At 36.5% G+C, this 16,525-nt stretch overlaps 1 protein-coding gene across 4 annotated transcripts in view; it reads right to left on the bottom strand.

Moving 5' to 3' along the window:
- DNAJC13 (DnaJ heat shock protein family (Hsp40) member C13) overlaps nt 1-12,362 on the bottom strand; it is a 65,775-nt gene extending 53,413 nt beyond the window's left edge. Inside the window, exons 1-4 of one of the 4 annotated variants that reach the window (XR_015797953.1) lie at nt 12,148-12,362; nt 9,874-9,976; nt 4,539-4,619; nt 220-295 (exon numbers count right to left, since the gene is read on the bottom strand). Coding sequence is in view for 3 of the 4 variants with exons in the window: in XM_025173899.2 (XP_025029667.1) it covers nt 220-295; nt 4,539-4,606 (144 nt within the window). In the remaining variant the exon portion in view is untranslated. The remainder of the gene's footprint in view (nt 1-219; nt 296-4,538; nt 4,620-9,873; nt 9,977-12,147) is intronic. The other 3 variants (XM_025173899.2, XM_025173902.2, XM_007421736.4) reach the window with 3 other exon arrangements.
- Between the last annotated feature and the right edge of the window lie 4,163 nt (nt 12,363-16,525).

Genomic DNA, 16,525 nt, shown 5'->3' with positions numbered 1-16,525 from the left:
TCGTAAAATATACTCTGCTATTATCCTAAATGGACATTTTAAAAAAAGGTTAAATAAACTGAACATAAATCAAATGGCATAAAGTAGCCAACAATTCATTTTACCTTCATTAATTCATGCAACTGAGACTACATTCTGATCATTCTCTTTCTGAGAATGCCAATCATTTTCACTTAGGAGACAAATAGTAATCTTAGGGAATATATTATTTGCTGTTACCTGATTTGTAACCTCTAATGTATTAGGATTATATGTTGTGATGGCATGACTTCCAACTGAAAAGACACGTTTATACCTATAAATGTCAGCATGAAAAACAAGGATTTAGATTTATATTAAAGTGTGCAGAATATTACCTTTATAATTACTTTTCTTGCTAGATTATATACAGATAAATAAGTTACATTTTTATGTTCAGTATTATTAGGGGATGCTGCTATGGCTCAATCATAAACCTTATTATAACCATAATATTATAATGAAACATATACAATTATATAATATTAAAATTATAATTGTCAGTATAACTATAATATGGTTTGTTTTTCACTTAGCATAATGTGTGAACATACCCACAGCTTAATGTTATTTGCAAACCAGGGCACTATGGTTTATTCAACAACCAGAGTTAAAACAATCCTGGTTTAGTAGTAAATGTTAACCAGGCTGTTATGCACTGATCATCTTTTTCAAGGGGCATATAAACAGTAGGTAGAAAGAAAGAACACAATAGAATAACTGGAATAATATAATTGTCTGAAATGAGAATGCCACCATTTTATGAAAAAATGGAAAAGAAAATTAATGCCAATACACTAAAACACAATTATATACGAAAATGCTTGTATGATATATATGAAAAACAAAGTTTCAGAGAAGCTAGTCAGTAATGGTGTGGAAAAAATGGAACAGAACATCAAAAGATAAGAGCCATAGAAGGAAAAAAATAAATTGGATTTAACTAATAAACTATTGGCAGTTATAAGAAAATTCAAATTGAAGGCATAAACTATAGCAATAAAATATAGATTGTTTCAACAACACTCATTCACTTATCATAAACATGTATCATACACAGATTTAAAACAGATGTCATATTTTAATATAGACTGTATATTAAAACAGACCTTGACTACAAATGCAATATATATAATGTAATTCCTTTGTATTTGTATTAAGAATTAGATACTGTAGGGGGGTTTTATGTACGTGGATATTTGCAAACTTGCACATTTTACCAGAGTAAAATTCATTTTGATGTTTCTGTTTAGATGAAAGAGTAGATTATGTTAAATAAACATGAGGGATTATGTGTTCTCAGAGACCTGTATATTCATAATGAAACAAGTCATTTTTGATCATCACACATGAAAACTATACACTGGATTTATCTTTAAAGGATCCTAAATGTTGGCAAACTTGTAATCATGTCAAGGGGTAAAATACTTGAAATTTTAATGATTGAAAGAGCATTTGACAGAACAAAATGTATTCCTGGATTTAATTCTGGATACTCTTTACAAAGATTTTCAAATAAAGCCTTATTAACCAGAGATAATAATTTATGCTCCTTTCAAATAAAGGTAAGAACGAAAACATTCAAATAACAAGTTGAAATCAAGTATTTTCTTTATTTAAGTTTCTGTAGTAACATAGTACTAATGAAATCAAACAGAAATGTCTAAGATCAGTATAGTACAGCTGGCTACAAAATACAATATACATTAGCTGAAACATGATGTGAATTTATCAGAGGCAAACTAAGAATGAAAACAGCGTACTCTCACTCATGAGAGAAGGAGATTAAGTTTCTGGTTTCCAAAAGAACCATGATGGAAAATAACATACATGGGTTTTTTTGTCAGAGTTATCTTTCACTTATTTTATTTATAAACACAGACAAACAAGTGATGCTCATAAAAATAATGTTATTTTAATAGGTTTAACTCAATAATAATATTTACAAATGAATCACTAAAAGCACCAATTCAAATGAATGGAAGAATTGGAAGAGAATTAAATTATATATGTTTACATATAATACTAAACTACAGTTTAGTGCTAGAGGCAAAACAGAAAGGAGTCCATGAAAAGCTTCTCTTCCCCATTTCCTGTACTAATGAAACAACAAACCTGCCTAACAGTTACACTTTACTGAATTCCTGATTTGTTACTACAGATGTGCCAGAAAATATGGTTTGAAAGAAAATATAATGAAAACTTAATCAGCAAGCCAACTGCAAATTCTGAGTTGTTCTGCTGGTTTGCCAAAAAAAGAAAAAAACACTAGAGTCCATTTTAGCTGGCTTCCAAATTTTCCAAATTTTGTAAATAAGAACATGTAGAACAAAACAACTTAGGCCTACTTCTTCTCCCAGTCATGCTGGAAGCCAACGGAACTCAGGTTCTTTTCTGCTCATGTATATATACAACTAAATGATGGTTAGCATTAAACAGAAAAGTTAAATTTCCCAAAATGCTTTTCATTTGGTTAAGATTTTTATTTCTTTTAATTTTCAACCCAGTGAAAAGCACCTGGAAGAGTTATGGAAACTTGTTATTATCACTCTTTCAGTATTACCAGAATACATTTTAAAAAGGAAACTAGAAAGCAGACATACAGGTAGTCCTCGGCTAGCAACCATTCTTTCAGCTACCAAAGTTGGTCATGTTTGACCGTCATGTTATGGCTGTTCCAGTGCCCCCGTTGCCACGTGATCAAAATTCGATTGCTTGGCAGCCTGCCCACACTTACAACCAAAGGGGTGCTTCAACTCCCCCTACCCATCTTTACCCTTTTGGCCACTCTGCACTCTACTGCCTCTGTCACCCCTACCTGACCTTCGGCATCTTCTTCCTCCCACTACTGAGGCATGCCCAGCCTGGCCCTATGCGAGGCAACTGCTGGCCGTGCCAGGTCTTTTTTCTGAAACCGCACGCTCCCTTCTCCAAGTCGCATGCGCTTCTCCAAATCGCATGTGGTCTTGTGATACTTCAGAAGGCTTCTGGGGCCTTCTAAAAGTTTGCAAGAAGGTGTGCCTGACCTTCTTCAAATCGTGCATGGCCTTCTTGCAATCTTTCAGAAGGCTTCTGAGGCCTTCCAATGCATTGCAAGGCTACATGCAATTTAGAGAAGCATGCATGGTCTCCAGAGGAAAACCTGGCATGGCCTGCAGCTGCCTTGTTAGTAGCAGGAGGGAGATGATGATGGTCAGCTGGAGGTGGCAGGGCTGGTGAAGCGCAAGGTGGTGGGGGTGGCAGGGGCTTTGTGCTGTGGCACTAGGGTGGCTGGCTACAGCATGGGGCTTGAGGCAGCACTTCTTGGTGGCAGTGGCGGCACCAGGGCTGAAGTAGAGGCCCGGGGCAGCAGCAGCCGGTTGAAACTGATGAAGGCCCCGGGCTTCAACTTTAGCTGCAGCGCCACTAGCACTGTCACCGAGGAGTGCCACCGTGTAGGGCAGCCAAAAAGGTAGAGATGGGGGGGAGATAGGTGGGTGGGGGGAGTTCAAAAGCAGGAGCCTCTTACCTTACTGAGGTTTGGGGCTGGGAGGGACCAAGTCAGGAATGGCTTGGATTGGGGTTGGTCCTCACCTAATAACCAGTGGGATTTGGTTAACAATGGCAACAGGGAGTGCTGTCGCTAAGCAACATAGTCACATGTCATGCTTTATGACCGCATCACTTAGCAATGGAAATTCCGGTCCCAATTACCAGAGGACTGCCTGTATAAGTTGTTCCACATATATCTTTTTCTACAACTAGACATAATTCTAACGGATAGCAACTATGTAATCTTTCCAGAACTTAAAACTTAAATCCATTTTTTTTTAATAGCAAGAATGTATTTAAAGTGGGGTGCATATGTTGCTGTATCTCTGTTCAACTCAAATGATACAAACTGTAAGCAGGTGTCGGGAAAAAATTATGTAAGAACTTGCTAGTAAAATTGAAGCATGCAGCAAATGTGGAATGTTCCTGCTCCATACCCATTTCAGGATACTGCTATAAATTGAATTTTTACTTCCCCTAAACTTTCCAACAATTGGAACAGCCAGCATGCCATGCCCATAGGCCAACTTGGTCTTCATTGTTTTGGGGGGTTTTGAGGTTACTTTTTTTTTGTACCCTATAAATTTTAGGGTTTTTACAAGCCCATGATACTTTGCTCTTATGCATGGATGATGTAACTAGGATAAACGCCCCAACAGAAACAATAACTTTGCTGTTAGCAGAAAGGATTGGCACTTTTCTAGTTCATAAATATATAAGAATGGATTAATCCACTGACTATTCAACAATATAAATTTCAGCTCATATACATAGCTGAAGAAACCTGCTGAAATATTATTCTACATGAAAGCAAGCTTTGTGAATAATTCAACTGTGATATTTATAAATTATTAATAATCATAGAGAATCTGTAGGATGATTAAGAGTATTCAAGAAAGTCCAAAAAGTTTTAATAGAACAAATTGACAAAGAGATATCTACAATAGGTTATCCCTAAACTATACAATAAAGTAAACTAGGTTACTTACCTTCCTCTCCACGAATGCTTTGTTGTATAGAAACAGGCCAAATCTTTATTTTCCCTAATTATATTCATTTTGTGCTAGAACCTGTAACAAAAAAGCGGAGTATTAAAAAATATTATTAGCTTTAATAATTTCTGCTACTTAAAATTAATACCAGTTCTAAACTCTAAGCAGAATTGAATATGAAACCTTCCTTATAAAAGGAACATTTATATTAATATTTTAAATCGTATCTTGGGATTTCCCAACTTCCCTTAATGAAGCAGTTACAACTTGATTTATAAATTTAGCTAAATGTCATATTATATGAGATTATAGCATTTCAGGTTGCATATTCCTTTTCACTACATGTTATAAAAGTCCCTGCCTATTTTTTTTTAATTTTAGTTTTATACCACCATAATCTACCCTGATTCTTGGCAATCTACATCAGTACAAACATAAAACATGCCAAACAATAAAAGCCAGGCAATTAAAAAAAAAAAACCAAGTGCAGTAATTGCAAATGAGCACAAGGATGAGAGCCTTCATTCCTCTAATGACCTCTAGAACCGTTCAGTTAACAGAATCCCAATAATGAGGATGCTAGCCTGATCTTGAGAAGGTGGCCATTCTGGGCTATAGCAGCTGCAACTGAAAAATATCATCTGTGGGCCTCTGCCCTCTCACTTCAGGGATCTGGGGATCATCAAAAGATTTTTGGGCAGATTAGATGGGCCACCTCTACGTGGAGATGGTGGTGTTTTAGGTAACTACATACCTATGTAGGTTTTATCGATTAAAACTAGCATTTTGAGTTGCATCTGAAAACCTATTAGCAACCAAAACCCCAACCACAAAACAAATAATATGCAACTATGGCAACTCTGATTCACCAATATATGGACCAGTGTATTTTGAACTTCTTGCCATTTCCAGGTGGTCTTCAAGGGCAGCCCCATGTACAGTAAGCTCAGAAGGGCAGAATTAAGGGCATGTTTCACCATTGCTGAGGAAAAGTCACAATAATATTTTATTAGGAGGCAATTAAAGCAGGAGAACATTCAGAACTGACTGCCTCAGGGACAAGTAACTTGCTCCACTCTGTCACCTTACTTTGGTGATTATGAATGCTAAGCCTATAATTGTGTAAATAAATAAAATTTCAAATACAAAACAGCTATATTCTCTACAAATGAAATAAAGTTTCAGTTTCAAATAATGTCAAGAAGTGAGTAATTTATCCCATCTTTATACAATTAAATCATATCTATTTACAAGCATGTCTGGCCAGATTCTCAGATGAGCTGAGAGAGAGAGAGAGATGGATGACGTACTCCTTAGAAGCCATTAGAACAGAAAACAGGAAAGAAAACTGCTTTTGAAAACAGAGGCTGTAAGGGAATATATTTGATATGGAAATAAGCTATCACTTATAGTCACTTGTGGAAACAGTGTTAAATAGGCATAACTATTTTTCTCCTTTGTAACCACAGGCAAATTTCAGATTTTCCATGTCATTTTCTCTTCATAGAAGATCAAAGTCACAGATCTTTAAGATGCTGTATTCACCGTTGTTTGTTTAGTTGATCAGGTAACAGCCAGTAAAGCCCTGGAGTATTATGGATACTAAAATATATATTAGTTACCATGCATCTATACATTCTCAGGTATCGTATTTAATAGGCCTGTGTAAAATACTCAAGAGATTCCTCACAAATTCCTCTTTGAAGCATTAAAGTATCTGCATTCCTCATTAGGTTCACACAGCCTTTAAAAAATATTGTTCCTTGTTGCTTTCACATGTATGTGTGCATGCATAACCACACTGTTTCACTAGTAGTTGCAGCAGAAGTGGTTTTTGAGTACATAAAGCAAACAACTGGAAACAGGAGCTGTGCTAACCTTCTAAAGGACATGGCTGTTTTAATGCTTTGAAGATAAGTTCTTCATCTGCATTAACGTTCTTTATAAAGTACATCTTTCAATGCTTTGCACAGCTCTAATATTAAAGCTCCATAATACTGTCCATCATAAACTGTGCAAGTACCCTGAAATGATTCTGAGCATTTTCTGCATTGAGGTTTTATGACAGATGTTGTGGAATGCCTCCCTGGATTGAAGTCAGAAAGTCTGAAATTCACAAAGTTAAAGGGAGGCTCCTAGTACATAGAATTCTGGGTTTTTATTTTAATCATACTGATACATGACCAACTTTCTACTGTTTCTTTGCATTTAAAGTCTGTTCAATAATCTTTTTTAAATGCTTGCAGCTAGACAAATCATTTGAAAATATTTCAGAAAATTTGAAATGGAAGAACAAGTTAAAGAGGGTATGATAAAATGGGCTAAGAAGTTTGGTTATAATATACAGATGGATCAATGGGAAAATACGTGGCTGAAAGGACTGAAATTCACACTATAATTTAAAAGAGAAGTTTCACAAAATGATGTACCATTGGTTTATGGCACCAGAAAAACTTTCTAGAATGTATAAAGGTACTTAAAATCAATGTTGGAAATGTAGAAAACATGAAGGATGGACTTGTAAAAAGGCTAGAAAATTTTGGCTTCAATACACACAGTGATAAAAAGAATTTTAAAGATTAATATTCAACTGAAACCAGAACTTTTCTTGTTGGGAATAATGGACAGACAACTAGAAAAGACTTTAAGGACAATTATTTATGTACTTAAGGGCTGCAGCGAGATTATTAGATGCACAAAGATGGAAAAACTCTGAAATACCTACAATGGAGGAATGCAGGTAAAGATGACAGAATTTGCAGAAATGGCAAAATTGCTGTATTAGAGAAAAGACAATAACTACATTTGTTAGTGACTAAAAACTCTTTATGAACTTTTTGCTGATAACAGAAAAAAATGAACTTGTGATTTATGGGTTTGATGTTTAGAAAGGGCAGAATATGGAAAGGAGTCATGATGTAACCTTAGAGGATAAAACATAAATGCATTTATAACTGCTATAAAGAAGATCGGAAGCCACTTCTTTATATCTTTCTGTCTCTGTCTATTTCATTTCTTTTCTATTTATCACTTTTCTTTTACATTCTTTTTTAAAATTTGTATTGTTTTAATTTTGTAAAAAACTTCAATAAAAATTAAAATATTTCAGAAAATATAACTTCAAGTGAATATTATTTTATTTGCTACTTGCAGTGTACATGATTATATATATTTTTATATAGGTAACATATAGATACACCTGCACTAAATCATTTCCTGCAATTCATTTTGTTCTTTAAGCATTTCACTCAAATATGGATATGTAGATATGTTTAGTTTAGGCAAACATATTGCAATTTTGACACAAGAGAACAGTATTGCTGAAATACAAACACAGACTTCTGATTATATTATAAAAGCTTGCAGTAAAATATTAAATTACACTAAAATTAGAAGTACACATATAGAGTTAAAAACAAATCCATAAAACCACCCACAATAAGGAGTCAGATGAAATATTTAAGTCTGGGAAAATAAAGGAGCATTCACCTAGTGCTAGAAAGACATTGGAGTGAATCCCCGGCAACATATGAGACAAAAGGTGACAATGAGTGAAATTTGGGAGGTGCAGTGTAGCTTTATGCTGAACAATTTTTACTTTTTAGCAGGCCACTGAGAAGTAAATGTGAGAAGGAATGTTTATTTTATTTTATTTTGCTGTAAAGAAAGAATATGTGAAGAGGCTATAATGTTTTGTGCAAATAAGTAGTTGAAGGTTGGTTGATTGTGATAAGAGTGGTATACATGGAATGCTTAACAATTCTTTCAACATTGAGCAGGGAGTAAAACAGGGAAGTCGGATGACTCTAGTAGTTTAATGTATTAACGCAGAAATGTACTAGGAGTGCATATGGTGACAATAAGGTATGTTGGCTGGGAATGTGAACATATGTATATTTTTGATGAAGCAGCGTTGTTGGTTTACCATTCAAATTATCTGCGATGAATATTAGAAAGATTGTATGATGCTGAATAGTACAATAAGAAAATTACTATATCAAAAACTAAGGTAGTTGTGTTTGACAGGAAAATGGAAGGAATTATTGCAAGTTATACATAAATGGGGGGGGGAGGGACACCAGAGCAAGAAGATGAATGTATATACTCTGGTAGAATGTTTGCTAAAGCAAATTGAAGGTAGTGGGAATGTGGCATCTAAGAATTATGTGTGGTAAAACAATAAAATATAGATGAAGAAATGTGGGTTGAATATAAGAGTGACCAGTGCAAAAGTAGTACTTGGTTTGATCATGTAGAAAGAATGAGGACTGAAGTACAAAACTTAAATGGGAAAAAAAACATCAGAGCAAATAAACAAAAATAAATGATTCTAGGAAGGGGAAGACATAAAGTTGTAATTGGATGGAATTGATTACATTCTGAAAAAAGTGAAGGGGAAAAGCAAGGCATGAAGCAGTGTCTGGACATGATGGAAACAAGGATGGTTTGTAAGGACAGAAGGTAATCAACATTTTATTTATACCACTTTTTCAGGCAAAAACCTCTCCCACAAGGGCTGTACAAAAATTTAATTGCCAATTAAAACTAAATGTATCTTCCAGACAAAACGTAACACCTGAATACTGAACCAACAAGCTATGTCTTTTTATTTATGAAAATTTAAAAGATTTTAAATATATATTTCAAAAAGTTTGGGAGGAGATAAGATATACCTTTTTTAAAATGAGGTCTGAATTGTTTTTAGCATAGTGATCTCAAAAATCTATGTGAGGATAAGAACTGGTTAGCCTGAAGACTACACTGGGAAGTCCAAAAAAAAAAAAAAAATCCCTGAAGATAATGGCAAACCAGACTCAAGAGTCTTTATCTTTATATGCTTCTATAATACATGAAATCTAACAAACAATGCAGTAAGAAGCCTGCCATATATGAAGAATAACCCATTTCTTTATTTATTACACATCACAGAAGTTTTTTCTTCTTCTATTCTCCCTAAATGTATTATGTCTACACTGTTATAATACATATATTCTAATACAGCCTTCACGTTTCAAGATTATACATTTCTAGTAACTTCTAACTTCAGAGTAAAATTGAAGTCAACTAAATATTTTTATTAGGTATTATTTACCTTGACACAAATATGAGGCATTGTTGCACACTTAAAGAATTTTTGTGTTTTTTCAGAGTAATTTTTATTGAGCTAAGTTAATTTTTTACAGTTTTTGCTTATAAACCAATGTATAAAGGAAAATAGAAAACTCTGCAGGCACAAAAAAAGTTATAGTTAGCAGCATTGAAGCTATTTATCACTTCAGTCAGTGACGTTATATAAATTTTACTAACAAAACTTAGAGCAATGTCCACTTACCAGAAAGTAAATCTCACTTAACTTAACAAGCTTTACTTCTAACTTGTCAGTCACCTAACTTATGAATTTCATCTTGTTTTTGTAAAGCATCTTTGAAGTTCTGCTGAAAGGTAAAACATTTTAATGTAAATACTTCCTAAACTGTCTCCACTGATTTATGCACTGTGTTTCATTCATGAAAAAAGCTGAAAATGGTGAAGACTAGTTTAATTAAAATAAAATTAAAAAGTGATGTTCAAATATTATCCAAGAATAGACAAATCACTATAAAACCACAAATATCATGTACAGCATGTTTGCAGTTAAATACCCAGTGGTGGTTTATTAAACACAAAGAATTTTTAAAAGGAAACATTTTTCCTATTAATAATCAATCAGAAAATCAATGAAGAGGCAAAATATAACATTTTGCCTTTTTAAATTTAAAACGCAAAACTGAATCTGAAAAATTATAGAGATATTGATAGGACCTTACTCAAATAATGTACTCTCAACTCAAATTCATTAATATATTTCTTAAAGCTGTAACTTATTTAAAGTAAGTTTTCCCAAACCTAATGGGGCTTGCTTCTGAGTTGACATATATAGAGTTTAGTGAAAAATGTATCTACCATTTTTCATTTTTTTTACATCCTGAATTCAGAATAAAATCAGAAATTAAACCCATGAGATACCAAAACAATTATTAAGCGTAGGCGGTCAATATGAGAACAATGGAAATGCACCGTAATTTACAGAATTGTAAGAATTTTTTAAAAAGTGCTAAACTTGGGTAATTTAAATCTGCAAATAATATTTGAAAATGGTCAGAAGTATTTTCACCAAGCTTTATATACTATCCTATTCCTGAAACTTCAAAACAGAGGGTACTTAGGGCTGGCAAAGGCCTAGTTTATCTACATCCAGAGTCTGGAATGCACAGTATTGTGCTTTGGATTGCAGAATTTGCATGTTAACTGGCATACCTTCCTAGAAATAACAAATTACTAGCCATAACATTCTATACATAATTACAAGCCTTATATTAATTACACTTTCTTTGCAAAAAACCCTTATTAATAATGAATGAATTCTCAGTCTAAGAGTGCATGTATGGGGGGGAGGGGCTTTTTAGAAAATGCATAAGTTACAAATAAGAGTTATAAGCCCTAAACACAAAAGATAATACTGTACACTTCTGAGTACTGTTGTTTAAAAAAAGGTAATCAGAAAAACATCTGCTCAGGTCCTTATGGATATAAACGTTCAAGCCTGAATGATTCACAAGAGAAAATAAAGTTCTGCAATTGCTTTAGAGTTCTTTATATAATTCCCTCCCTGTGAGAAACACAGATACATTTTGTTTAAAGTCTGTTGGCTGTACAGTACTGATAGTTCTCTCCACCCCCCAAATACTGGCTCTCAGTGTAAGAACAGCTCTTAATCTTTCTTCCTCAAAGGCAGAACTTGCAATACACAAGGATATGTACGGTTTCCTAGAAAAGATTACTATTCCCTTATATATAATTAAATATATGAACTGTCACTTCCCCACAAGCCCTCGAAAAGACAGAATAAGGAACTTTAAACTACCATGTATGATTAAAAGAGGAAAATGTTTCCATCACAGCATCTTGAAATCTACTGTATCAATTTCAATTCATGATCAAAAATTACCAAGTAAGTTAAACGTTCTGGCACACATCTACAATAATTGCCAAAATGCTTGGAAATTGAAAGCATAAACTGGCTGTACCACTTAAATTAAGCATGTGACTACTTCTACTACTGTATTCTTTTCTGAGAAGGCAGATGAAGATGCTGTGTGTGGTGGACGAGGAAAGGAGAGGCCACAGAAGAGATGCTCTGGACATTAGCCTTCATCATTCTGAAAGTTTCAGGCAAGGGGCAGGTGGACCTAACAGAGCAGAAACAGCCAAGGGGAGTGTGGTACTACGGACGCTATGGGGGTAAACTCATTACCACGCACGCCTCCGTGGTAATGAACACATGAAAGTGCATAGCTTACTTCTTGCCTAGGGTCCAGGGGAAAGAAAGCTCAGGAATTTCACAGGCAAGTTTGGAAACAAGGGGGAAAAGGGCTGGATACTTGCCTTTCCCCATTTACCACTTCTGTGCACAGGGCGGGGACACGCGGAATCAACGGAGCCTCGGCTGACAAAGGAGGAAGACCATCCCTAACTATTCCCCTTCTCTTCCTATCCACGATGCTTACGAAGCTACGGAGCTTTTCTTCAACCCCTTCCTACCATTTTCGGCTTCCCATCCATTTACCTGGCGGAGAAACGCCGCTGCCCGCTCTCCCCAAGCCTTGCACAGCAAAGAAACGTCCCGAGCCAGCAGCACCCGAAACTGTTTCAGGTAGTGCTGCCGAGCAGCCCCTTCCCGGCTGGGCTATACTTGAAACTCGCCTAGTCCGCCTCAGAGCTGGGCTCTGGAGGCCGCCATCTTCACTCGGGCAGGGAAGCCACCCACCATGCGCACGCGCAGACACTTCTTTCCAGCAGATCACGGGACAAACGAAGCTCAGCTGATCTATTTGCTCCTTCCTTCCCCCTCCTCCTTCTCTTCTTCCTCCTCCTGTCGCCCGGGGTATGCCTGCCTTCCTCACCTCGCTTCCCTTGCCAAGGGATGGGAGCATGCGCAGAACGAGCAGCCGAAGGGAGGCAAAGTTCGGCGGCTTCCCAATAGGAAGGGCACGCCCACGTTTTGCAAGGCGAGTGGGAGGGAGCAGGGTAAAAATAGAATGGGGGAAGAAGGTTTCGTACAGCTGCGGTCTAGATCGCTTTTGGGAGAAGGAGGGGGAAGCGAGGGCAGTAGTACCGCACTTGTAGGGTCGGTAGAGCGCCAAGTTTGTTTTGTAGGCTGGCCCGAAAAGGACTGGAAAATCTTTTGGCAAAGTAAGGGGGTAGAATGAAAAATTGTATAATTCTGAGTGATATCCTTTTAAATTGGGGAAGAAATCTAGCATTTCAAGGCAGAGTCATTGCGAGGGCTAGAACCTTTTTAAGCCAGACAGTGGTTAAGTACGTTGTGAAACAAGCCAGTGGAATTTGTAAACCATGGTTTCCATCTGAATGTGTTGTTTACCCAGCAAATTATGACTTAGCATGCTGTGTGAACACATCTATTATGGTGTAGCACACGTGTGCAGACTTAACTTTTGCTTTTGTTGTGAAAGATTAAAATGTTCTTCTTTTGAAGCAATTGTTGATGGCAGTTGTTCCCACATTTGTTTCCAGTAGGAAACAAATTAATTGTAAGGGCAATTAATTTCCAGATAAGACTCAGATACTGGTTTAGTTTGGGGCTGCTGGCCTGATCTCTTGGTTCCTGGACATTGCAAGCCTAGAAAATAATGTTGGCTATCTTACTTTCTGAAAATAAAGAGCAATTAGCCAATGCTGTGAAGTTGTTCTATATTGATTTTAATGATAACTTGTAGTGAATCTGTTGTCATAAAGGAGCTGATTCATTTACAGTTTTCAGAAGTGCTGTTACAAATCTGAACAAGAAAAATGCAGTGATTCCATCCCTGAATACCATTTCAATGACTCACAACTTACAGTAAGCAAATTTGGCAAAATATTTTAATCAGACAATTATAGTTCCAGCAAGCAGGGAATGTCATCATATTTAACTGTCACTTTGGTAAGTAGTTCCTCTCCTTCCACTTTTTACTCTTGAAGAAAAAGATGGTTACCTGGGAAAGCTTGTGTGAATAATAAGCCAGTGTATGCTGTGGCAGTGGAAGGTGTTAAAATGCATTCTTGAAAGCCAAACTTCATTTTCTTGAAAGAATTACAACTTGCTTCCACAGAGTTTTTTCTTCTGCTGATGGAGATACCTGTTGATGGAGGAAGGAAAAAAGTTGTCTATCTGGAGCAGACCGATTCTCCTCTGAAATGTCAGCTCAACAATGAAGCATTTCAAAGGCCCCAGGTTTAATCCCTGAAAGAAATAGTTATTGGAAAGAGGAAGCAGTTGATGAGAAAACTACTGTGGAGGGTCTGAACTATGTTAGATTCAGTGGTATGCTTGAAGGTACATGAGAACTTAAATTGATGGTAAACAAAGCAGGTTTAAATTGCTATACCCTCCAGTCCTGTCTGTCCTATAGGTAAAAAAAAAAAAGTGATGGCTAGGATAATCCTGCATTATGGTGCACAACATCCCTTTCTCCTTCTTCCCTGTTCTTATTTGCTGACAGCTTTAAAGAGAGATCCATTTAGGGGCTGCAATAAAAGAACACTATACCTCTCTTCTGAAGCAGGAGCCTAGCAGGTACAATTTTATATTTCCCCAAAATCAAAATTTAATGGGCTCTTAACTGAAGTTTTTGTCATCTGTGATTTGCTTACAAAATACAGCCACCAGACGGAACAGAGGGTAGCAGGCAGGAGTAGATAAGTAATTTAAGAAAGAAGGAAACAATTTCTAGTTTGAATAATTTGTTAGGAAAAGTGAATGAGTTCACTTATTGGAAAGTCAAAACAGCTCATATTTTCAACAGAATATCACAAACTGCTGATTCGAGATGTGTGAGACTGTAACTGTCATAAGTCAGTATGTGATGGCAGGAATGGTGGGAATTTTCAACAAATCTGGGTTATTAAGAATGCAGTTCTAACCCAGTATCCTTCATCATTAGCCATGGCGCTTGGGCTACTAGAAGATGTAATTCAACATCTACAGGGCCACAGATTCCCTCATTACTGACCACCAGGAGGCAATGTATGACCCTTTTATATTGGGACTCATCAGGTACATACAGCCATTATAGTTAGTATAGATCAGGAGTCTCAAACACTCAGCCCGTGGGCACATATGGCCTGCTGAATTCTTTTATGTGACCCATAGCAACTTAAAAATGTAAGGCACTGCTGGAGCTGGCTTCTGCTTTCTGCCACTGCTGCCCAGCCTTTTTGTCTTGTCTTATGTGTGGGCACTGTGCTGGCACGTGATGGCTGCACATGGGTTCCTGTACAGAGGGAACATTGCCAGTGACATAACCATTTGTCTGTGTTAGTTGATGCCAGGGGATGCACAGAATAACACAGTGATGAGGTGTGAGACAACAGTCAGGTCAGAGGTTGCAGCCATGGTGATAGAATATTTTACTGTTTTACAATAGGCAAAATATTTTTGCTATTATTAACCATCAATAACATCATTTTAATTTAATTTTTAAATTATTAATTATAAATATTTTAATTTAATTTTTAAAAATAATATTTAACATTTGTTGTATTTTTGCATGTATATGAATATGGCCCACCAATTAGCACACTTTATATAATGAGGCCCCATATTCATTTGAGTTTGAGACCCCTGGTACAGATCTTATGTGGTTCAAACTCCTCTATCAGGAATTAAAACATTTAGGTATAGTACTTTATATAGTGCACATAGCTTTCTCTACTATAATGGCCCTAGTTGTGAAAGGCTTGCAGGAAGGGAGGCTATGAACAATCTGTGAGTGGTATACAACTTCCTTATTGACTTATGGAATCACTAGTATGAATGCATGTCATAAAATAACAGTTCTGTCTCTCTAATCTGAGAGCTCAAAATAAGGTAGGTATACAGATAGTCCTCACTTACTACTTGTAATTGGGACTGGCAACTCCATTGCTAAGCAGCATGGTTATAAAGTGAAATATCACATGACTGCAACGGACTTATGACATCAGTTGCTCAGTTCCAGCTGTGGTCATTAAGCGAATCGCTTGTCATTTTTGCGCAATGTCACATGATTGCAACTTGCTACTTCCTGCCAGCTTCCCCATTGACTTTGCTTATCGGTAGCCAGTTGTGAACATCACGAATGGTGATCACATGACCGCGGGATGCTGCGACCGTCGTAAATGCAGCTGGTTGCCAAGCGGCTGAATCATGATCATGTCATCGCAGGGACGCTGTGACGACCGCAATTTTGAGGACCGGACATAAGCCTCCATTTTTAGCGACATCATAATTTCGAATGTTCGCTGAACGAGTGGTCAGTAAGTGACAACTACCTATATACCACTCATAGGTTTCCCCATCTGGCCCAGGGCCATCTCTGCCTATTTTTCCTTTTAAAATGTTGTGGGGATTTGAGCATTTGCTTCAGTGCCATATGAAACACTTGGTTATTCCTGTTGATCACAGAACAACAGTAGCTCAACAATTATGTAACGTTGAATAATTATGTAATATGATAGAAACCAGCTTCTAAGGCGGTGTTTCTCAACCTTAGCAACTTTAAGATATGTGGATTTCAACTCCCAGAATTCTGGGAGAATTTAACTCATAGAATTCGGGGAGCTGAAGTCCATATATCTTAAAGTGGCCAAGCTTGAGAAACACTGTTCTAAGGATTTACTGAGAGACGGTCCTTTTCAGTTACTACATAAACAGGTCAAAGGCAGTGAGGGAAAGCATATAGTGAAAATAAGAGGCTATACACTAACAAAGGGAAGTTTTTGGCATGTTGTATATTCTGTACCCAGCCTTGAGAAAAACAGATATTGATTACATGCCATAAAATTAGTGTTGACTCTTAGCAAGCATACAAATTTGCTCCAGGTTGATCAGTTCCCATCCTGATCCTTCAGGTCTTCCAATGGTACACCCATTGCACCATTGCTGCTGATCATCCTCTTCTCTT

The sequence above is a fragment of the Python bivittatus genome, unplaced genomic scaffold, assembly GCF_059951505.1.
Source record: "Python bivittatus isolate LINGU-HERP-01145 unplaced genomic scaffold, Pbiv_v1 ctg000610_np1212, whole genome shotgun sequence".
In the NCBI taxonomy this organism is placed as follows: domain Eukaryota; kingdom Metazoa; phylum Chordata; class Lepidosauria; order Squamata; family Pythonidae; genus Python; species Python bivittatus.
Note: the sequence above shows the minus strand (reverse complement) of the source record. Positions and strands in the feature narration are given on the sequence as shown.